The sequence below is a fragment of the Cheilinus undulatus genome, linkage group 17 (genome assembly GCF_018320785.1).
Source record: "Cheilinus undulatus linkage group 17, ASM1832078v1, whole genome shotgun sequence".
NCBI lineage: Eukaryota > Metazoa > Chordata > Actinopteri > Labriformes > Labridae > Cheilinus > Cheilinus undulatus.
In genome coordinates this window covers 21,988,465-22,012,032 of record NC_054881.1, presented here as the reverse complement: position 1 = coordinate 22,012,032, position 23,568 = coordinate 21,988,465, and the positions used below count along the sequence as shown (strand labels likewise).

Below are 23,568 nucleotides of genomic sequence, written 5' to 3'. Positions count from 1 at the left end.
AAGGAAAAGCGGGAGGTGCTAAATTTCAAATCGAGCGCCTCCCATCTGCTCCGTAAGCTGTTAACACATTACAGCATCACCCAGCGCCTTTGTTGTTGGACGACAGCAAGGCGACTGTTTCTGGTCAGATATTTCTTCAGGATGGATTTATGAATTTTTGAAATTATTTGTATAATGTTTTGACGCAACTAAATCATCCCGAAAGTGGGATCCATGTCATCCTAGGTCGACGAAGTCATCATTATTGGAAAGGAAGTTTGATCGATCAAAGAGGTAAGTGATACACTTAATGCTAGCTAACTCCAAACAATCCAGCTCTCGTTTAAAACTCACATTATTATAAACCGTTTATTGGATACATTTTTTAAATGTTTGTCCTGACTGAACAACTCCCCGTTGATGTCAAACAATACGTAATTGATCTAAACCAGCAAAGAATGAAAGCCTGAGATCAGTGGTTAATCGATCAACTGCGCTAAGCTATGCTAACGTTGGCTAACAGCAGGAAGACGTCTGAAAGAAAATCCACATTTCTTCTTTTTGGGGCTTTATAAGAACCAAATGCCTTCTGACAGTTCGTTAAAAAGAATTTTTTTTAATTTGTCAATTCTCTACAAAAGGGGTTCACTGAGAAACTGATTTGATATTTTAATGACTGATAAATCTAATGAAAAGTCTGTTGACGGGATTCTTGCAGCAGAGAAGACTACTTAATCCAAACGTACACTTCATGCACACCTCAAACTAACTGTTCGTAGTAAAACCTGAAAACAGGATTCAAGCTGTGACTGGAGAAGCCACAGTGACGCTGCCACTTATTTAAGTGACTTACAACATAGTAACAAGTGGCCAAACTCTTCACAGTACATTCTGCTCCAGGGATGGTACTTTTGTCTCTAATGTTAAAGCTGTCTAGATGCTATTACTTGTCTTTGTGTTCAACTGACCCTTTGAATAGCTACATTTGTATTGAGGGTCAACTGATAATGTCTTTTCAGGGCCGATATTGATTATTAGTAGTGCATTTGACTGATGACCAATATTTTGAATCAATATGCAATTTTCATGGCAAACAAAATGTACTTGATGTGGCAAAAGTAAAACTGCATGCAGTACTTTTACCATCGAGCTTTACGTTGATGCCATACAATAATGATGATAACATATGGTCCATCAGGATGACTTCTTCAAGTCATCAATGCTCTGGATATGGACGCCATGATGAGTACGATCGACACATGGTTGGATAACCCGGTGAAGTTTGAGAAATCTCATGGCGTTGATAACACCCTGGACACTGAGATCATCCCAAAGTCTGACACTAAGGAGGAGGAGACTCACATCCTTATTGTGGAAGGCTTTCTGCTTTACACCTACGAACCTTTGATTGACGTGCTGAACCAGCGTTACTTTATTCCCATCCCGTATGAAGAATGCAAAAAGAGGAGGTGCTCTAGGAACTACGCGGTGCCAGATCCATCCGGCCTGTTCGATGGCTACGTCTGGCCCATGTTTTTGAAACACAATCCTGTTGAAATAGGACCTTTAATTTAATAGTACCAACAGACTTACGTCTGCTGAAGTAAGTCTGTTGGTCCAGCGTAAAACTTTTTCCATCATATAGCCAATATTATCAAAACAGGCTTTGTTGCCCAAATCTTAGTCATAAATATTGGCATTAATTGTCATATCTGCAAATTATGATAATCAACTTTTAAGTTTAATATCCGCCCATAATATCATGCATCCCTATTAAATGGTGACTGCTAAGTTTCACCTAAAATTCATGAATGCTAACTTCTCTCTGTCTTTTCTCTGTCTTCTGTTTGTTTGATTTAGAGTACACATGTCGTCTGCTGCAGACACGGTGGAAAATGCCTCCATCATTTCAGAGAGTGTGGCTCATGATGGAAACCGACTATGGATAGGCAACATCGACCCCAAAATCACAGAGTAAGAGGCCCTGCTTTTCCACACATTTCCTGAAGGCGTTCATGTCTACAACCTTATCTTTTTTTTTAAACATCCAGGGGAATTGGGAGATTTTCGCCTTTATTTAGTTAGGAAAGGACACAAGAGTGTTGGGGATTGGGGAGAGACTGGGGAATGACAGAAGCCACAGGCCAGAGTTGAAAGTGGGCTGCCCACTTGGAGGAGGACAGCCTTAATGTATATTGGATGCAGCTAAGCCACAGGGCCATCTGGGCCCCTTAACTTTAGTTTTTAACAGAATTTGCATCATAAAAGGTGTTGAATGTTTCTTTTAAAAGGATCTTAGTAAGGTTGTTGTATTTTTCATCTCACTGGCCTCAGATAAGAGCTAAACTACCTTTGAGAGAGAATGACTACTGTGCCTGTGCCTTAAAGAATTTTAAGTATTTGAGTTAAAAGTGAATTCATAGTCACTAAAAATGTTGAAAATAGGCTCTTGAATATGAACTAGCCTAGCAGATGGGAAGGACAGTTTGTTTTTGATTTATGCAGCAACAGCAGCTACTATTCAATTCAGGTTTGCTGCATCCATCCATGCTATGAACCATAAGCTTTGCTTTTGAACTTGCCTGGCTCTGCCTCATAGAGAGGCGGTGCATTGTGCATACATATATGATTGATGAAGTGTATGTGTAGAGTGTGTGTGTATGTCGCAGGCTGAGACTGAGCAGACAGGGCTGGGTGTGTGAAAGAGAGGCAGTGAAGCATGGAGACCTGCTGTGCTAAGGAGCAGCCATCATTCCTCACTCACCTGCCCTGTTTACTCTCTGTGTGTCAACCTGGACCTGATTGTATGTATGTGTTGACGTGTGCAGTAGATGTTTAGTTTGCAGCTGGTAGTGGTGCAGAATTTAAAACACAGAGGTGTCTGTGTACATAATTAATTTATCTTACTTAACACTACATCATAGGTACACGCAAACACCCATTCTTTGTTGCATTTATGCAACACAGAAAGCAGCACACCTACAGTTATTGTGATGGAGAGAAGGTGCTTTTTTGTGGGGGTGAGGGGCGTGTTTTTGTGCCTGTGGGGGCTGCTGGAGAATGTATGGGCTGCAGCTCTGGTGGGCGTCTAGACAGGCGTTTCCTTCCCCTCTCCGTGCTCTGCTCTACTTCTCCTTAAATAGCCCACCTCCTCACAGCACAGAGGGAAAAATAGGAGAAATGCCCATGGCCCCTGGTGCTGATTGGGAAGATTAATTAGCTCCTGTGTTGCATATGTAGCGCTCTCTCTGTCCTTCTGTTTGTCCTTAGAAGCCAAACCAAGACTCTAACATGCAAGGCGCTGATTATGAAGCAACATTACCACATACTTGTTTTGAAATCAAATAAAAATGTTGAATAAGAACTAAGAGATTTTTTTAAATTCTAAAGTTATAATCTCAGTTGTTAAACTGAGACCTTATTGTCTCTTTTCTTCACAGATTGACATGATTGTGATATTAAATTTTTTTGTTTGTTTTAAACTACAAATGCTTCATATGTATCTATCTATCTGTCTGTCTGTCTGTGTGTGTCTGTCTATCTAAACTTAAAACAAAAAGTAAGGCAATTTGTGTTTGGTACATTATTTCTTTGTTGTAACAATGCTTCTAGGTAATAAATCTTGTACTGTGGAAAGCCTTTTTATTACCCTTTTAAATGCCACATTTGTAAGGATCATGCATTTGTGCGATGAGCAGCAGAGCTGAGTATGTGGGTTGCGCCCACGAAAAATGTGCCGGATCTTCTCTGCCAATGCCAAACAGCTTATTTTGCTGTTGCTATTGACTCTTGTTTTGAGCTTTTGGTACCCCCAGGTGCTGCCAATCAGGTGCCTGATTGGCAGCACCTGTGAGCATGGGCCCTGCTACAGTGGTCAGTAGATGTCTGCTTCAAGAATCAGCATGCCACGTTTGACTGATCTGGATAGGGCCTGTCGGTTGGGCAACTTCAAGTTGGTGTTCCGCAAAACCAAGTTGCGGCATTGTTTTGAGTGAACCCTAGTACCATTTCCAAACTGAAGGCCAAGTTCCATATAACGGGGTATGTCAGAGACAGGCCGTGAATTAGGTGTCCCAAGAAGACAACACCCCAAGAATACTGTTTTTTCACCCTGTCAGCAAGAACTTTATCCTCCAAGATGACAACACTCGCCCCAACAGAGCAGGGTTTATCAGAGACTACCTCCAGAATTTGGGAGTGGAGAGGATGAAATGGCCTGCCAGCAGTCCTGACCTTTGACCCCATTGAACACTTGTGGGATCAGCTTGGGTGTGCTGTTCGTGCCAGAGTGACCAACACAACCAAGTTGGCTGACTTGTGACAAATGCTGGTTGAAGAATGGGATGCCATCCCACAGCAGTGTGTGACCAGGCTGGTGACCAGCATGAGGAGGAAGTGCCAGGCTGTTGTGGCTGTGCAGGGTGGAAAAAGTATGTGAACCCCTAGGCTAATGACTGGTTGACGCTCCTTTGGCAACAATAACCTCAACTAAACGTTTCCTGTAGTTGCAGATCAGATCTGCACAACGATCAGGAGGAATTTTGGACCATTCCTCTTTACAAAACTGTTACAGTTTAGCAATATTATTAGGATTTCTGTTGTGAATCACTCTCTTGAGGTCATGCCACAGCATCTCAATCGAGCTGAGGTCAGGACTCTGACTATGGAGCTATTATTGTTGCAAAAGTATTTGCAAATGTGTACAAAGATCTGCGCACAAATCCACAAATGTGAGCACGAATCCACAAATGCGTGTACAGATCTGCAAACGCGTGCACAAATCCACAAATGTGTGTACAGATCTGCAAATCCGTTTAAAGATTTGGAAATGTGTGTGAAATTTTGCAAATTTGTACAAAGATCCACAAATGCGTGCACTAATCTGCAAATATGTAGACCAATTTGTAATTGTGGACTTAGTTCATTTTGGTTCAGAATCTGCCTCTCGATGTCATACACACATGACTTTTGCATCACTTGTACCACACACAATTTTTACTCAGATCCGTAAGCGTGTACTTAGATCTGTAAGCATAAAAGTTGGGTCTGTTGCCCTCAGCGCAGGCTCACAGGCAAGGTTGCCTTTCTCATCATGCGTATCATGCGTTGTGTTGTGTTGTATCTAGGGATAAGTAACGAAATCCAGTACCAACATAGTACCGCTACCAGCGCATCCAGTACCTACTATACCGAATTACAAGACAGATTTTGGTGCTTCAGTTGGATACCACACCAGCCAAACGCAATCCCCACCAATCTAAAGGAAACACACGAAATATGTTGCGCTAATATGTTACACCTGTTTCCTTTACTTGTAAGTTCTGTTGGCATCTTATTTCAGTACCATGATGACTTTTATTCAGCTGCTGGTTTTTGAAACACTTTTTTCTTGGAAATATTCTGTTACTGTTTAGGCATTGGCACCCTTTAAAAAGTTAGGATTTGGCACCAGTATCGGAAAAAAACACAAATGATATCGAACCCTAGTTGTATCATGTCATACCATACTGTGTTCGTTATGGGTTGTATTGTATTTATTGTATGGTGTTGTAATATTTTAATGTCTATCATGTCATAACATATTATATGGTATCGTATTGACCTTTTTCAGTATGGCGACCACCATCGATTGGCTTCAGAAGTCCCCTTTAGTAACCAAATAGTTGACATAATTTTTCAGTTCTCCCTATGAAAATACACACAGCAAAAAACAGATAATAAGTTTCACGAAAGCTAAAATATGAAGTAATATCTGCTTTAAATACAGATATTAATCACTTTGATAAACAAATATGGAAAAATATCGGACTGATGACATAGCCATGAGGTAATATGGCTGAACTTTCATTTTTTAAAAATATTTCCTAGGTCAGAAAGATGAATTCTGGCGTGTAGTTGTAATTATAAGTGATCTCCAGTGTCACAAAAGGATAAGATGTTCCTGGAAAGGTCATTATAGCTTGCAAACATGGGCAACGATTCATTCCAAGTATGTGATTGTGAAAAATGAACTAAGTTTTATTTGTCTCTGTGTGTAGCAGCTCACTTACAAACGGTTCGATCCTTCTCGTTCAACAAGGATGAAGAAACCTGCATCTTTAACAGTCACACTCTTTTAACTCCCGTCCACTTAAATGACCTTCCCAAGCTGCTATTGTACAACATATCTTGACAGATTTCACTTCATCTGAGGGAGCAGAGGCCCCACAGGTGTAACGAGAGCTTTCAGCACCTTTTTATGTTTTGTGCTTTTGGCTTTCAGTGAGAGAATTTCTCATTAGAGGTGATCAATCACCCTCTCTGTCTTTGTTAACTCTGGCCACTGCGTATTGTAAGTAGCGTACCTGGAAATTGTCAAGATATGCAATATAAACTTATAACCCTGAGGCCATTTTTTCTGATACTATTATAACAGACCAGCACCTCCTCCCTCTGGTCTGAGCTTTTCTGGACCAAACTTTTATCTTATCTTATTCTGGACTGGACTCACATCCTCCTCTTTTCCTTCCTTCCTTCTGTATCTCTCCTACCTGGCTTCTCACCTCCTCATCTTCTGGCAACATCTCATCTCTGAACTTTACTCTCCCTCTCCCCACATTTCCCTCCCTTTTCCTCCCCTTCTCCTCCTCCTCTTCCTCCGGTGGTTTTTACAGCCCCCAGGAGGAGCGGTCCATTGTGGTTCAACTTGGCAGCATCCAAAAATGTTCTTAGAGTGTTGGTCATTGAAACTCTTACGTTTATACATAAAGTGAAACATACCGCATGCAGTTATTTTTAGGAAGATAAGGTGATATGAGAATGCAATCAGTAATTAGTAGTGTGGTTTTTGGTGCTTCATGAGCCCTGTTTTGGAGAGTCTCCTTCACATGGGATCGTGCAGGGTGTTGTCTGGGAAAAGCAGAAATTCTCTTTGGCCTAAAGCCCTCCAGGGAGTCATACAGTGGTGGAAGACGTTAGTACAACCTGCATCTACGACACGCACACTTCTACCCCCACTGAGGCCCATTTATACACATAAATGCACCCTTTCCTAAACAATCATCTCTGGTGTGACACAAACACGCTGCTCCTGGATTAAAAATAACAAGCATCGAAACAATCCAAGTCTGCAGCATTAATTCCTGTTGAACATTCGTACAAAACACCTGGGGTCACTGTGAGGCCTGGACAGTCACACAAGGTTAATCCACTGAAACAAAAACACAGGAAGCTGTGCGCTGATTTCTATTGTTTGTCCATTTTTGGTTTTGTATTTATTGTTTTAATAGAGCTTTTTTTAATTGAAGACACGAGGAGATGCACAGGTATAGAGGAAAAATAATGATGGCTGAATTCCATGGCTGCTTTAGTTTTAGGATCCCACTGTTGTGCATATGCCTCATTTTCACACTGTGGGGGAAAGTAACTAATAACATTTACTCAAAATATTGTAATTAAGTAGTGTTTGGGGTACTTTTTTGAGTGCATTTTGAAATCACTACCTGTAGTTGAACTCTGTAAAGAGTCAACTGGTTTAAGCTTTGCTCACTGTGATTTCAAATCAAGGGGTGTGTGTGACTAGAGTATCCCATCATGCCCTTGGGCTGAGTGTTTAGATGCGTTTTATATGTGTTAAGTTGTGTTTGGATGTTGCCTGTTGTACAGTGATCCCTGCTGGGGTTCTTTTTCTCATGTTACTGGCAAATATTTGTTGTTTTTAATGTAAGTCACATTTGCACCATGCATGAAGGTATCCGCTGAGTTTGAGCTCCCGCCTCACCCAAAATTCTAAAGTTTTTCAAACATAACCACTGTTTTTTTTATCAAAAGTGGGGCAGTTTGGACATGATTGGACAAAAAATGTAACATAATAAAGAGATGAAGATGTTTCCTACAAAATAAAAGCACATCAGACTTTTTGCCACACATTTTGTTTCCAGGCGCTAATCTGTAACCCACTGAAAACAGCTTTACAGCCCACTTTTGGGTCTTGCCCTTGACCCACCAGTTAAGAACCAAGGTCCTAAAGGACACATAGTGCATATTCATCAGTAAGCATTGCCTTGCTATGAGGTTGACTCTGCTTTGTTCTTGCCTGAGGAGACCCACCATAGAACAGATTTTCAAGAGTTACTGCAGTGCTGTCATATTATAAAATATTCAAGACTTTCAAAAATGTAGTGTAACTACATATATTCTATTAGTTACAGCCAACAGAATGGAGAAAATACCATTCATATGAACTTCTAATCTGCTGAAATAAGTATATAGGCTATTGCACGCATAAATCAGTTCCTGTGCATGGGCTGTGACAGTTTAAGGATGGAAATGCACCTGCTGCTTGGTACAACAATCTACAGGTGACCCTGAACTTGTTGCTCTCTTCCTCGCCATCACAGAATTCTTTATTTTCCCATGGTAACGAGGAGTAAGTACCACACACACCCTTCTACCAATGCTCTCATTGCTGCATAGCTCATTAACGGGCACGTATCTATGTTTGCCTGGAGTCCAGCAGTCCCAGGCAGCTCTGCACGCTGAGTGGATGTTGTTTGTGCCGAGCACTGTGCTCAGGGGGGATTTGAAGCTTCCTCCTTTTTATTCCCTCATTGTCCTGCTACTGTATCCTCAGTATTGTCTCAGTGAGAGATTTACTGTCAGTGTGCTGCTGCAGCTGCTGGCCTGCTTCTAAAAAGGTGTCAGAGAGAGAAAGCTGTCGTTCTCATTAGCCACTCTGACAGATTCACAGATTGTAAATACTAACTAATAAATCGTATTCATGGAAATGGAAGACGAGAGCTGGGCTCAGTTTTCGTGCTATACTCTAGTGGTTCCCAACCTTGTTCTTTGGATTCCTCCTACCTGTATCCAAGAAAAGCTGGACCCACCATGACCCATGGGAATAAATGTTATACCTTGATCTCAGAGATTAACACCAATTTGGATTGTTTTCATTGGTTAAATAAGTCCCATTTAAAGCGGCACCCAGTCAGCTGTTCTAAAACACCTGAATGACTGTATGAACTTTCTTTTAGGTGTAATGTCTAGATTTTATTTAACTGTGCATGTTTGATAACCTCAGAGAGGAGAGAGACTTGCACCACCCTGAGATGTCTGGCGCCCCCTCAAGGGGGTCAAACCCAGTTTGAGAACCAGTGCTTTACTCTGTACATTTCACTGATAAGTTCTCATGAAGTAAACAGCATCTTTCCCTTTCACATTTCCTACATTCCCATTTGTTTTGTTTTTTATAAAACTTTGTTCAAACTTTATTTTTTAATGTCCTTCCACAAATTTATCCCTTATTACATTTTTAATGAAATACATGTTTAACAGACGTACTTTTCTTCACTCTGTCTCTCTGTCTCTGTGCAGGTATCATTTGGTGAAGCTGTTGGAGAAGTTTGGAAACGTGAAGCAGTTTGACTTCCTGTTTCATAAATCAGGGCCTTTGGAGGGACAACCCCGGGGCTACTGCTTTGTAAACTTCAACACAAGAGAGGTACAGGCAAAATTAAATGTAATAATTTAGACCTCTAAGGGCTGCATGGCACAGCAAGCGTTAGGACTGTGGCCTCAGCAAGAAGGTTCCTGGTTTGAAACCCGGTCAGACAGGGCCTTTTTGTGTGCAGTAAGCATGTTCTTCCCAAGCATGCATGGGTTAATAGTGACTCTAAATTGCCCATAGGTGTGAGTTTATCTGATCATTTGTCTCTATACATGAGCTCTGGGATTGGCCCTTTTTCATGCCCAGTGGCAGCTGGGATTGGCTCCAGCCCCCCTGCAACCCTGAATTGATAAGTGGTATAGATAATGGATGGAGGAATGTAGATTTTCATTCATTTAATTAGGCTAATGTAGAAATAATAGCTTACGACAGATTTTGCAGTTTTGGGAGCTAAGTTTGTCAAAATTTTTGATACTTGGATCATTTTTAATACCACTTAAAAATAATACAATCTCTATTATTTTAATGATCAGTAATACTAAAAAATATAATACATCCATCCATTTTCTATACCACTTATCTGGTTGGGGGTCGCAGGGGGCTGGAGCCTATCCCAGCCGTCATTTGGCAAGAGGCGGGGTACACCCTGGGCTGGTCGCCAGTCAATTGCAGGGCTTAAAAAGTATAATATAGACAAAGTGACTTACAGCATGTTGTGAAGCAGCCTTTCGTACTGTTAAAATGTTCACAACAAGAGATTTGTTTATATAAATAAACAAGAAAAATACAGAGACACTTTCTTTTAACAGTTAAAATGCCTTTATTTTAACTGCATGGTAAGTCAACCTCAAAAACATACTTCAACCCTGTGGAGACTGATGCCTCCTGTGCATTTCAATGTGCCACAGTGCGCTTTTTATGGTCTCCTTGACCATGCAGTTAAAACAAAGGCTTTTTGAGCGTAATAGAGAGTGCCTTGAAGTGTTTCTGTTGTTTAATACTATAACTACATGAATCCGATGCCAAAGAGTATGTTAAAACACTTTTTAGTCCAGGAAGGATGCCTCTACAGTGTTTTAAGTGATCTGTTTAAAATTTAAAAGCAAGAGGATCATAATTTTATCAGAAAGCACAGCAAACGCATGTACAGGACTGCTTTTGTACCACTTTGTCCACAGAGGGCTCCAAATGAAAAGAAACCAAAAGTAATTTGTAGCTGGATCACACCGAAACTGAATTAAAATAAAAATCACTCAACAATGTCTAAAGTCACTGCTTATGCGATAATCTTCATATAGTGTAATTGGACTAGAAAGGCTGTATCAGAGATCTTTTAGCAGTCAGGAGGTCCTGTCTGTGTACAACTCAAGTGGACCATGTTTTTAAAAAAAACATCCCTTGAAGGGAGGCGCTCAGCCTCACAGGTTGAGCAGCGGTGTTTGTTTTGGAGTGAGCCCTGGGGGGATCTTGATAAGCATCTCGTTTCACAGCTAGTGTCTATCAGAGCGATATGAGGCCCTCCCAGAAGGATTATACATAGGAAGTGTGTGTTTATCATTCACACTTACACTCTCTCTGACACACACACAAAGAAAAAGTGCTTCATTAATATCATTTAGAATCAAAGCCGCTTATTCATTTGATTAGACAAAGCTACATTTTTTCTCTTTGCCTCTGAAACACAAACACACACATTTCGCTGCTCTATCAGGAGGCAGAGAGGAACCTCATCATCTATTATTGTTTTTAATGTCTCTACATCATGAAGACTAATTATTTAATGACTCTGTTGCAATCATGAAGGCTGATTTTTAATCATAATGTGAAAAATCTCTTCCTCTCTTCCTGTCTGTGTGTATCCGTGACTCTCCACAGGAGGCAGAGAGAGCCATCCAGTGTTTAAATGGGAAGCTAGCTTTGTCCAAGAAGCTGGTGGTGCGCTGGGCGCATGCACAGGTGAGGGTAAGTATCTGTCTCTATATCATTCTATAAAGTCCTAAACATCCTGATGGGTACTGTAGGAGTCAGTTTTCGGAGAGCCGTGAAAATCCAGCTCTACCTATGCCTGTCTCTTAACAATAGACAGCCTGCTGGCATCGGGTGGAAGGATATCCTGTATAGAGACATATCACGCCCTACACGCACACATAGACACATACATAGTAGAGCGAGGTCAAGGTCAATGCTGCTGCCTCTAAGACAAATCCCTGTTGGATAAATCTGCTCACAGATTCCATCCAACTTGGCTCAACACAGCACACCAACTACAAATAGCTTTTGTTACTGATACTATTATAAACCTGAAATTGAAACTAATAATATCCCAATGTTCAGTTAAAAGCTGTGTCTTAAAAACCTGTTTGAAGTACTCTTTTCAGAGTTTCTGTCAACATGTTCTGCAGCCCTTCCTGAACACATTGCAGTTATCTCACTTTATTTTTTTTATTTATGGAGTTTCACTAAGTCTGTACTGCGCTTAGAAAGTTTAACACAAATGTTGAGCTGTGTCACTGAGCTAAAACACTCTATGTGTTAAGAAGGGACAAAAATAGGCATGCTTTTTTCTTAGGTAAAGGTTAATAAAGGTATGTGGCCAAATTAAAACCTGAAACAACTCTTTTACTGATGTAAAATAGAAAAAAAATAAATGATCTGAAGTAAATTTGCAGTATAAAAGTTTAAAAAGTAGCACTCTTTGGGACATTGATCAGCTGTTTCTATGCAAAAATAACTGAATCTCATGTCAACAAAGATAGTTTCCCTTTCTCTCCTGTCATTTATATATGCTCTTTAAGTTGTTTTTAATGTTACATTTATTGTATGTGGTGTGTCCTGACATACTGAAACTTGACAATTAATCACAATTTAATCATTTATTTCAATATGAGCATTCACAAGAAACACACTAAAGTCTTCTATTGGACTTGGAGAGTGATTGGATTAATGCTCTGTCTGTCACATATTTACGGGCCAATCAGAGCAACAAAACATGTGACGTCATTGTTGATACCGAGGTGCGCCACTACCAGGGAATAAACTCCATGGAGAACTGCATAACACGAACCATGGTGACCGTAGACATGTCAGTACACGACGACTTTTTCGTCTTTGAAAAGAAAACAACTCAATGCTGTTCTTTGTTATTCTTTTAATGAAGAAATGTCGTCAAGTTCTGATAGAACTGAGGCTATAGCAGCATCCATGCTAATCTCTTCCCCCATAATTGCACTGGCCTCTTGTCACTGCTTGCTTACGTCACGACTCTGATGCGCCTAAAAGTACTACCCCTCGACGCTGACTCGTCCTGTCACTTTCTAACCTGGCCCAAACTGTTCCGATGGGAGCTTTGCAAGATGGGTTCGCCAGTGAGAAACACGGTAATGAATCCATCTGCTTTGCAAGGTTAGATCAGAGTTTGTCCAGCGGGTTGTTTCTTCTGCCAGAGAACAACCTCCCCTCTGAAGCTACACATTTAAAACTGAAGGTTGTCCTCCGTTTTCAAAAAATAATCCTGCCCACATGCGCTACTTTTTCAAAAACTTCTTTGCCCGCATGAAAACAAAGAGAGGCACTGTTGCGTGCTATAAAGAGTGTGCCATGTCAGCAGTAGTCTGCCATTTTCTGTGTGTGAATCAGCTCACTCAGAGACAATGTCCCAGACATGCAAAAATATCCTTTTCAAAGTCATCCCACCCACCCAAACTGGGTCTCGTCTAACTTGCCAATATTGGGTTTGTGTTTTTAGAGTGTCGAATGAAGCTACAGTGACCTCCACTCCAGTCATTTATTACTGATTATCGACATAGTGAGAGACCAACTGTGTTTATGTATGCATAAGTAAAAGTCTGGTTAGCAATATTAACACCAGCACAAGTTTGGCTTATGCCATTGCCATTCAAACTAAAGGCCAGCTCACACTACACAAATTCAGACAGATTTTGGCCCGACAGGAACGTCGCAGTTCATCATCAAACCACGGGCCTGATTATGCACGTTGAGGAAAGACAGATGGTCTTGTTGGTAATGTCAATAACTAATAGGAGAGCATTTTCTCCTTGTCTTTCTGGCATTGTTTACCTAAGCGGCATTATATAAGCCCCCACTTTATTGCACTCCATGTCTTTATTGCAATGTCTAAACTGCATTATTCCATACTGAGTACATTTCTTGTTTGCTTTAGCTTAATAGATATGTCAAGGAATTGACTGTTCTGTCTTATTTTGTGCTCTCCATTGAGGTCAGTCAGTTTTGTCACAGGACAGTCAAGTATAAAGAACATTTAGTGGAGCTGTTGCATTATAAATGCTACATGAGCCTCTTTCTTTTAAGGATGTTCCTAAGCATCTATTTCCCTATTCGGCTAAACGTCAATTTAAATTTCGTTTAACTGACTAGTCTAAAGAGGAGAAAATCCCTAGAAAACAGTCAAATTCCTCATAGGTTCATTGTGTCAGCGGGTGTGATGTTAGCCTGATATAGTCTCTAGAGCGTGGCTAACATTAGCAGCTAGCGCCACCAGCCTTTGTTCCTTTGCAGATTAATGTCGTGCTTTGATTTGTGGCCTCTTTTCACTTTGGGTGAGTAGTTACATGTGAGTTAAACCCTCGTGAGCCTACATGCCACTTAAATTCCATATACTACTTTAAAACGCTGTCATACAGCGCTGTTCCTGCTACACACTAACCGCTAAGCCACCGCTGAGCTTCCCATGTTCACATCCGGTCAAGTGCCAGATAGTAGGCAACGGCCATTAACTGGGGCTACAGCGCCCTCTAGTGGCAGGAGGTTCATTATTGTTTAAAAGAGCAGTATAGAGGAGAGGGACCCAACTGCAGTCAAGATGGCTGACATGGGCGTCGCTTTACATCCAATCCATGCCGGAAGTCCCAACCGGAAGTTTCTTCTTCATGTTTGACTCAACTGCCAGTGTTAGTTTTTTTCGCGCTTAAGCCTAATCCTTGGTGCTGGATCTCAAGTATATCACCTTCCCCACTGCCTTACTGTGAACCTAACCACTCGGGTTTTAATGCCTAAACCTAACCTTAGACTTACGGACTTCTGGTATGGATTGGATGTATGTCAGCCATCTTGTCTGCATCAAGGTACTCTTGGTATAGACTGGGATTTCAAGCCTGTGTTAATTTAAAAAATATTTTTTTAACCAACTTGTAAATCCAGCGCTGACAAATTTGATAAACAATTTAACTGTTTTAGCAATTAGCCATGCGCATCCCCAGTTTCTTTACTGTAATGGGTGGAATGAGTAGCTAATTGTGTTAAGTGAAGGGGGTAAAGTAAAACTGTTGTCAGAAGAAAGAAATACTCCAGTCAGTATGGATAGCTAAGAAGAAGTTGTTTCAATTTTGGTCATTGATAGAGTGTTCATGTATAAAATTTTTTAGCACAAAAAAGCAAATATGCTCTTTCTTTCTAAAGCATGTGTATGAATTATTTTTTGGACAGCCAAATGGAGACAGGAAATATGGGGAGAGAAAAAAGAGAAGGCATGCGCAAAAACGGTTCCTACCCTACCAAGTCAGCTAAACCGGCGACCAAGAAAAAATGTATTTTGTGTAAGAGTCATGGCCAGTGTCTTACTTGTAAGACCGGATTTTTACAAAGATAAACTGCAGAGATGCAGAATTTTATCCCATGGTTAAAAAAGTTCTAACTTTAGATTTAAGCTCAGTCTCAACGCACCCCTTACTCTAGAGGGCCCATGGAGCTCTATCCCTATCTTTTATACGTTCATATCTAAGGGGGGGTGATTTGATTTTTGCTGGAACAGAGGGTGGAACAAAGTGCTTTAAACTGAGATTTTCCAGAGAGACCCTAAACTAAGTGGTATAAATCTCCCAGAATTCACTGCGAATCATCACGCTTCATAAGAAGTGTAGAAACATCACGTTTCTTCATTAAGATTTAGAGTGAGCAAAAGTTAAATTTTGCTGGTGTCCAGCCATAACGTTCTAGGACCATATTTCATGCTTTTAATTTTTTGTAATAAATCACTGCTACTTGTCACCCTTTACATCAATCACTGGGTTTTACAAATTTTAAGCAAATGAAAGTGTCATGAAATGGTGATTATGACCATTTGGTGTTTAGTTATTTAAAAATACAGTGTTATTTCAATTCTCTTTAAAAGTGGGGATTTTGGAGATTGAAGGTTGTGGCCAGGTGGCAGCAATGTAATGTTGTTTCAATACATTATGGACCTTTTTAAACAAACATTTTATGAGAAATTGTGTGTTGTAGAAATGTCTGGTAACTTGAAAATAGTCCCATTTGGTAGGGGAGGATTTCACCACAACTCCTTTGAACTCTTCAAAGAACAGGCACGAGAGTCAGAAATGGATCTGGGCCTTAAGCTCAGCTGTGGTTTTACTTTCACTCCTTAGTGGCAGGGGAGGAAAACTCACGTTTTAGAATAACTGTCACCAAACACGTCTATCAGCAGTCGGTATTCCTAAAACATCCTCCTGTACATCATGTGGCCACTTCTCTAACATCTCATCTCTGGTTCCAACCCGTATGCGATGCGCTGGGATGAGTGAGTCAGAAACGGTCGGTGTACAAGTCGCTGCCTCACTTCCAGCCTTACATCTTGACTTTATTAGTTTGCTTTGAAGTAGAGGAAATCACGTTGATGAACGTTTATTGAAATGTTTCCCCTGAAATCCTACAAACATCCATGGGTTTCCATGTAACTGTTAAGCAACTGTGTCCTGATTCATTACTGTAATAATGTTGCTTTATCAATCTGCTGGTTAACCATGGTTGTATATTTTTCATGCTCACTAACGCTTTATTAAAAATTACTCATTATACAGCCATAATTCAACTATTAATGCTCATTATTGTTAGATTAAATATTTATTTCAATCCAAATAATGCTTGTAATGTTTTATGATGCTTAAAACGATGAGAGTGAGCCAAAATTCCAGTAAAATTTAAACATAACTTTCACTGTTTACAGATTCAGAATAGTCTGATTGACTCCATGTAGATCTATATGCATTCCAGTGACATGCCTCAAGAAATAGGTGGAAGGGAAGGGTCCTGGCTGGTCTTACTGCCATTGTTTTAAAACCTATTCTTGGCTATACATGTTATTTATTTCTTGGCACACTATGTGAAACCATGTGTGTTCTTTTGCACATTTATGTAACTTCTTTTTTTTAAGATGTATTTTTTGGGCCTTTTCATGCCTTAATTAGATAGAGGAAGGACAGTGGATAGGCTCAGGGACAGGGAAGAGAGTGGGGAGAGACATGCGGTAAAGGGACACAGGCCAGATTCGAACCCGGGCCGCCTGCATCCAAATCCAGGGGTGACTTGTGCCATTCTCGGACTGTATGTGACGTTTGTTTTTTGTCTTTTGTTTTTCTTTCTTCACAGGTTGTCAGGAGTTCAGTGTTGGCTGGTGGAGATGTTTTGGAAGGTGGTTTGTGAAAGGAATGAGTGCAGACGTTGGTTGTTGATCAGCCGCTCCCCTCAGGGTGTTTGATGAGAGAGAGAAAAATCTCTGATTATGTTGGATGTTTGTGGCAGCAAACCGGGGTTCCAACTCCAGAAAACTGCCTTCAATGTTTATTAAGAGGACCCGATCGTTTAAAGTCTCCCTCTTGACATGATCTTCTCTTATTCTCTGTCTTCTTCTCTTCCTCCTCGTCATGTTGTCCTCTTTAAATCTGCAATGTCTTCATTGTCCACTTTGTTTCTACATGTTTTTTTTTTTTACTTCCTTGTCATTCCATCTGTCCATTTGTGTCTCCATCACCATTTTTGTGGGTCATTTTGTGTTGGCCATGTCTTGTCTTTAGAGGTTTGAAGGTTTTCGTAATGAGAAGACGATGCCTCCCAGCCTTGAGCCGTCTTGCAGTGGTGCAGCAGAGGATGGAGCCGTAACTGCCAACCACCTCAGGTTGGTACCAAGCATACAGCAGTGACATCTTTCCTTATGGTTATTCAAACATGTACCGCTATTAACCTGTTCGCATGTTTTTCAGGGTATCACATAAAAGTGATTCAAAGCAACATTCTATTTGAAAAAAGTATGAAAAGAAAAGAAAATAGGATCAGTTCTTGGTGACTTTCAGCCAAGAACATCTGTGGATTCTTTCGTATTAGTTTGATTTTTCACTATTATTGCATTACAGATCTGATGAGTGTTATTTTGACACAGCTACTGTAACGACAACATCTACAAACCAAGACCACTGTGTCACTTCTTGTTGATATAAGATTAAATGATATGTTTGTTCGCATGTGTGGCGTATCTTCCCTTACGCACGATGGTTGAAAGCGTTTGTTATCGAGAGAGCAGCTCTTTGTGGCCCACTCTGGGGATGAAGCTTTGTTTTACAGGGTAAAAAACCCAGTGAGTCGCTGGTGGTCCAAATCTGGCCCACCAGCCATGAGTTTGACACCTGTGTCATATGCTTTGCTGCTGTGATTGGCCATAATGAATGTGACAGAATGTTCATCCTTTCTCCCCCCAAGATTTTTCCAAATGTTCTGCTCTTCCCAAGGATGGATGTGAGACATATTCCATGCCATGTATGAAACAGCCTGACCCGTCAGATAAGGTGCAAACTAGAATCATAAATATCAAATATGTTGAATATTTGTGATTCAAGGTGGGAATGCTCTGATGCAGTCGGAGGCAGCAAAAAACTTGTATGACACCACCCACTTGAGGATTATTCAGACAAATAATCATCATGTTATCCTCAACAATTAAGAACAGCTGCTGCAGTGAATCCAGTATAGGACATGTTTATTATGTCATGTTTATAATCCCAAATTAATGTGCATCACGATACATATCCCAGCCTCAGGATGTTGCAAGTTGAAAAAGGAGTGGAGATCTTGAATGTTTTTTGTGTTGGCTTGGACCTTAGAAAAATTATCACAAAATGCTCATGGGAAACTAAGTCTTAATAGTTGGTTGTGAAGGTACCTATATGCTGAGATTGTAGTCCTCAACGAAGTGGTTGCAGGGTCGATTCGCTGACTCGAAGCATGTTTGGTGTACATCTTCCCCCACTCTCTGTCCTGATATTTCCTGTCTGTATTCTGCTATCCTATCAATTGAAGGCAAAATGCCCCAAAAATTAATCTTAAAAAGGAAACTTCAGTCTTTATTAAAAAAAATGACTTCCAAGTCCAGCCTTCTTTGTGTGTTTTTTGGTCATGGAAGTGACTTTCTCTTTTCGCTGCCTTAAAGAAATCTTCCCCTGAACTTCCTGAAGTTATTGCAGGAGAACTTTTGGTCTTCATGTATTCATCACAAAGTTCCTTTGAGTACAACTAGACAAAACAAGCTCAAAATACATCTGTATTGAATTGATATAGCTCTGTTAAAGCATATTTCAAAGTGCCATTATAGCAGGGCTTCATTCACATACAAACACTCTGAATGTGTAGCGGCCACACAGAGCTCAGTAAGGAGCCTTTTGTACTCCTCTTTTATGGACAGCCCAACACTTGTAGTGACTTATCAGCTTCCAGAAATCCTCTCAGGAAAATCACCTCACTTTAGTTCTAGTGTAAACTTCAGATTCACTCTCTCCACACAGCACAAGAGAGGAAATATAAACACTTTTCCCCTCTAGGCTTCCTCTCTTCTTACTCCTTCCCTCAGTCACCTGCACTGTAATCTTTCTTGCAAACTTCTCCGGCTTTCTTCTTCAAATCCTGTTTCACCTTTTAAATGCGTCTATTTGTCATGCAGCACAACAGGTAATCTTGTTTTTATTCCTTAGCATCCACTCCCTCATGTTTCTTAAAGTGCTAATGCTTCCTCTTCCCCTCCTCTCAGTGAAGGCCGAGATCTGTCCATCACACCCTCAGCGCTAACACTAGTATTTCCCCCTCAACCTCAGCCGCTAACATCTCTTTTTCTTCTCCAGTACGAGTGCAAAGATCCGCGCCATCGAGGCAAAGCTGCAGATGATGGAGGAGAATCCAGACGATGACTACTCGGGCCCGTCGGCATACGTTTACAACAAACCGCCGGAGAGGAAGCGCTGGGAGCCGTACTCTAAATCCCACCATAATAACCAGAGCAGACCCTTCCGCAAGTTTAGGAGATGACCCATCATTCTGGAGAACCCCCACCCACCCTCTTTCCCTCGTACCGCCACCCCCCACCTCCACACAAACAGACTCTACACTAGATGTTATAAAGACATCCTGAAGTTGTTTATAACACTTTGGACTCTTTTGGAGGTAACTGCAGCAATCATGGACAAGAATTTTAAATATTTCTTCGTTATTTTGAGTTACAAAGCCTGGTATTATTTAGCGATGACAAAAACCTAACTTTCGGTAGGTTTCTTTCCCTAAACGTGGATCTGCTTCCTCACTTTTGCAGAGGTTTAAATCAGAGGAACCATGCAGCTGAGGAACACATGATGCAAAGAAAACAAACAGCATTTTTTCGGGGGCTAAATGATGATTTTATTTTTGTCTTCGAGGTGTTTCTGAACACATAATTCAAAGGGGAAATTTTTTTCAAGACTAATATGAAAAGGAAGTAAACATAGGTTTATAACATGTTTGTGTTCATAAAGTTAAAGTAATAAGGCACACGCCACTAAGTGTCAGTTATTGTAAGTCACAGTATTTTTGTCTTGTTTTTCACTCTTTTCTTATAATTTGCCTTTTCCCCCTTGGATTCAATTTTTTTATACAACTCCAGCCTTTTTACTGACGTTTTGTGATGTGAGTTTTGGTATTTCTTTTGCCACAGTCTCTTTATTTTAATTAAAGATTATTAAATATCACATCTGCTTTGTTGTTATGTGACCTTTTCTACCCCAAAAGTGCAGGATTCAGCTTTAAGAATTTTCAGTAAATACCAGGGGTGGAAAGTAACTAGTTTCATTAACTCACTTCACTGTAATTGAGTAGCTTTTCAATGTAATTTTTAAAGACAGAAATTTTCCTTTGCTTAAGTAAATTTTACAGAAGTATTGTACTTAAACACATTTTATTAAGCATCTATTACTGAGTAAAGAAATAAAAACTAAAAGCCAAAACAAGTGGGCCAAACCTCCCTGTCAGTGATGTGAAAATGGTGAGTTTGGTTTAGAGCACACTTAACCGTCAGTGGCACATTGCAAGAAAAAAAAAACAGCTGTTGCATTTCTCTTTACCAAACAGGTGTGACTTTACCTGAACAACCTGGTTGGAGAGTCATATTCTTTTGTTGTTACTGCGCATTAAGGAATGATCAAATTTTACTTTACAAACAGGCATCATAAGTAGCTACATAGTACTTTGAGTAAACTTGAATAAATTACTTTTTACTAGGGCTGTCAAAAAATATATTTTAATTGTACTGAATCACATTATTTTTTAAAAATCATTTCAAAGTTACACTATTTTGCCTTCAAACTGCTTTTGTGTTATTTTGCTTTTTATATGATTCTAAACTATGGCAATGGACTTCCTGTTTGCATACAGACCTGCTTTTACACAACACTAAGTTGTATCAATATCAATAAGAAGACATGATGAACATTTCTGAGCTGCTTTTACAGTTGGATCAAAACTTATAACATTAACTTAACCCAGGAAAAAGGAACTTGTAATGGATAGAAAACAAAATAAGGGAGTAGTAAAAAGGTAAAAGCTTGATAACACAAGGTGTAGATGACTTTTGACTCATCTGAGGTTTTTTTTTTTTACGTGAACTGAGACATTAAGGAGCAGTTCTGGAGTTATTTTACATCACTGTTACTGCAGGGAGACACTAAGTGGCTTAACAAAAATGTGCTGAAAGGGACAATAAAGCATGTCGTGATTTTAAAAAGGTGTACTAATTGTGGACCTGAATGAATTTTGATTAATGTAATTAATCTTGACAGCCCTACTTTTTACTTATACTCTTTCCACCTCTGGTAAATACACACTTTAAATCAGTGGTTCTCAGCTGGTGGATCAGGACCCAGCTGTGGGTTGTAGATTTGCACCTGGGGGAAAAAAATTCTAAAAAGACTACGCTATGCTTTTATTTTGAAGGGCATATGTGCCTACAACGCCATGTCTTAGCAGTAGTGTGGTAGTTTGTGGCAGAAATGCATCTTGATGCCACTGCTATTAAATGACTAAGAAATGAAGTCAAAGTATAAAAAATGTCACATGGAAAATAGAATATATGAATTATGCTGTCTTACACTGCAAACAAGACGGGGACAAAAGTGTCTGTTTTAAGTGCAGCAAAGTGCTGAAACATTTAAGCCATCAAATGAAACGGGATTTAGAAATGAAACAGTCTGCTTACAAAGACAAACTGCTTTCAGAGAAAACTTAAGTCCTGTTGTGTCTGTGATGTTGACATAATGATCCTGTTTAGTCCTGTCTTGAGTTCCAACTGATGAATTTTTCACTGAATAAATTAGTGTTTAATTTTTTCGTAAATATGAGTTGTGGTTTGTCATTAAAGAGGTGGTGTGTCCAGAAACTAGATCAGTCGAGAACCACTGCATTAAATGACAACAATTGTGTCTTAGTCCACATGTTTCGCTGATGTTTTGTTAGGATGATCATGACCCATCTGCATCTAATTAATAGAAGTTAGAAATTGCTTGCTAAAAGCAAATCCACAATTATTTTCTATGCAGTTCTTAAATATCACAGAATTTAAAAGAATATTCATGCCATGTTTCCTCAGCTGTTAATGCAGAAAAACCCTAATGTTAGTGTTTCAGTTACATGTTAATGCCAACCAATAAAAAGAGAAGAAACCGGGCACTCCGAGCATGAAAAGTGTTTTTAAAAAATTAAGAAGGACATATTTATAATCGGCAACACTTTTTAATAATTTGGAAATTATAATAAATGCTTTTGAGCAATTTGAAACCTTTTTCATGCTTGTGTGTCTGATTTCTTCTCTTTTTACTGTGCTTTATTTTACCTCCTGCTTTCCACCCAACAAATTTTGAGCATCCGCCTTTGTCTCTACCTGATAATCCTACTCATAATAGTGTCTGTTATTGTTTTGAGGTCCTGTTTCCTTTATGCTCACTCCTGGTTTATCTTTAATGCATTACACTTTTTTGTAAAGTCTACCAACAGTTGTTGTAAATATTAATAGTTTGAATATCATTTGCATACAACTTTTATTTAGAAAATACTATAAAAAATATTTATTGTTCATTCTCTTGTGTTGTCATACTGGAGCATAGTACTTCTGCTGTGATCTGTGTTTTCCTGCAGGTTCGACATGCAATATGAGCACAAAAATGACAAAAAAGTCACTGAAAAATGATGTGAATTAATTTCCTTAAAGAGTTCATTTTCAATCAGTGGTTTTAAGAGTTGATCCTGAATTGAGTTGAGTTGATCCTGAATATTTAACTGTCCTATAAGGAGGCAAGGTGAGACTGCAGCAGGGATTGTGCTCAGAAGAAATCAAACTCTACCTCTTGAAACAAAGAAAGCCCTTTTTAAATGTCTTATTGTGTGTTTTAAAAATGGCTGTCTTAACTATTTCTGATAGCCATTGGATAAAGTTAATGGTTTCTTTGTAATGTGTGTATTTATTTGTTTTTAATTAAAATGACTTTATTCGTGAAAATATACTTTTGAATTATATAAGAATTCTCTGCTCATTTTTACTCCGAAATGATGTTTTGTTCTTGGTCTAATGAGAGTGAGAGTGTAAAAATGAACGGGTGATTGTGAGATCCTGCCGTGATTGACATGTCGATAGAAACCACTGCGCGCGCTCACTGATATTTCCTGTTCTCATCAGGCTTCCGCTTTGTTCAATCACTCCGCGTGAGCGATTTAACTTTTAAAAATCTCGTATTTGTAATATGATAACAGCACTTTACCTTTTCTATTCAATTATTTTAGTCTGTAAGACGCTATATCATAATGGTAGTCTCAAGTGGTTTCAAAATAAAAGCCTTATTTATCGCCTACAGGTTAGCCAGCAATGTAGCTTTTTTAAAAAGTCGATACATCGTATTTAGTGCAGATATTTTTTTCTATGTTTTTTTCCTGCTCTGAAAATGTATGTAATGCTCGTTATATTTTAATTGTAATGCCTACCTTTAAATAGACTGTAATATTTTAATGTATTGATAATAATTAATGTCAGGACGAAAACAAGCTTGATTACGAAGTTAATTAGCATTAAAATA

At 39.6% G+C, this 23,568-nt stretch overlaps 2 protein-coding genes across 3 annotated transcripts; both read left to right on the top strand.

Moving 5' to 3' along the window:
• Window positions 1-81: 81 nt before the first annotated feature.
• Window positions 82-22,988, top strand: rbm18 (RNA binding motif protein 18). Of its 2 annotated transcripts, none has more exons than XM_041811815.1 (6): window positions 82-273; window positions 1,840-1,953; window positions 9,334-9,460; window positions 11,282-11,362; window positions 17,233-17,333; window positions 19,324-22,988. In XM_041811815.1, the coding sequence occupies exons 2-6, from the start codon at window positions 1,847-1,849 to the stop codon at window positions 19,505-19,507; spliced, it is 600 nt and encodes a 199-aa protein (XP_041667749.1). In that variant the 5' UTR covers window positions 82-273; window positions 1,840-1,846; the 3' UTR covers window positions 19,508-22,988. The 2 variants fall into 2 exon arrangements, with proteins under 2 accessions (XP_041667749.1, XP_041667748.1); XM_041811814.1 differs by having other exon boundaries at window positions 11,282-11,368.
• Window positions 1,210-1,554, top strand: LOC121525269 (nicotinamide riboside kinase 2-like). The gene has a single exon (XM_041811162.1). The coding sequence runs from the start codon at window positions 1,210-1,212 to the stop codon at window positions 1,552-1,554; it is 345 nt and encodes a 114-aa protein (XP_041667096.1).
• Window positions 22,989-23,568: the final 580 nt, after the last annotated feature.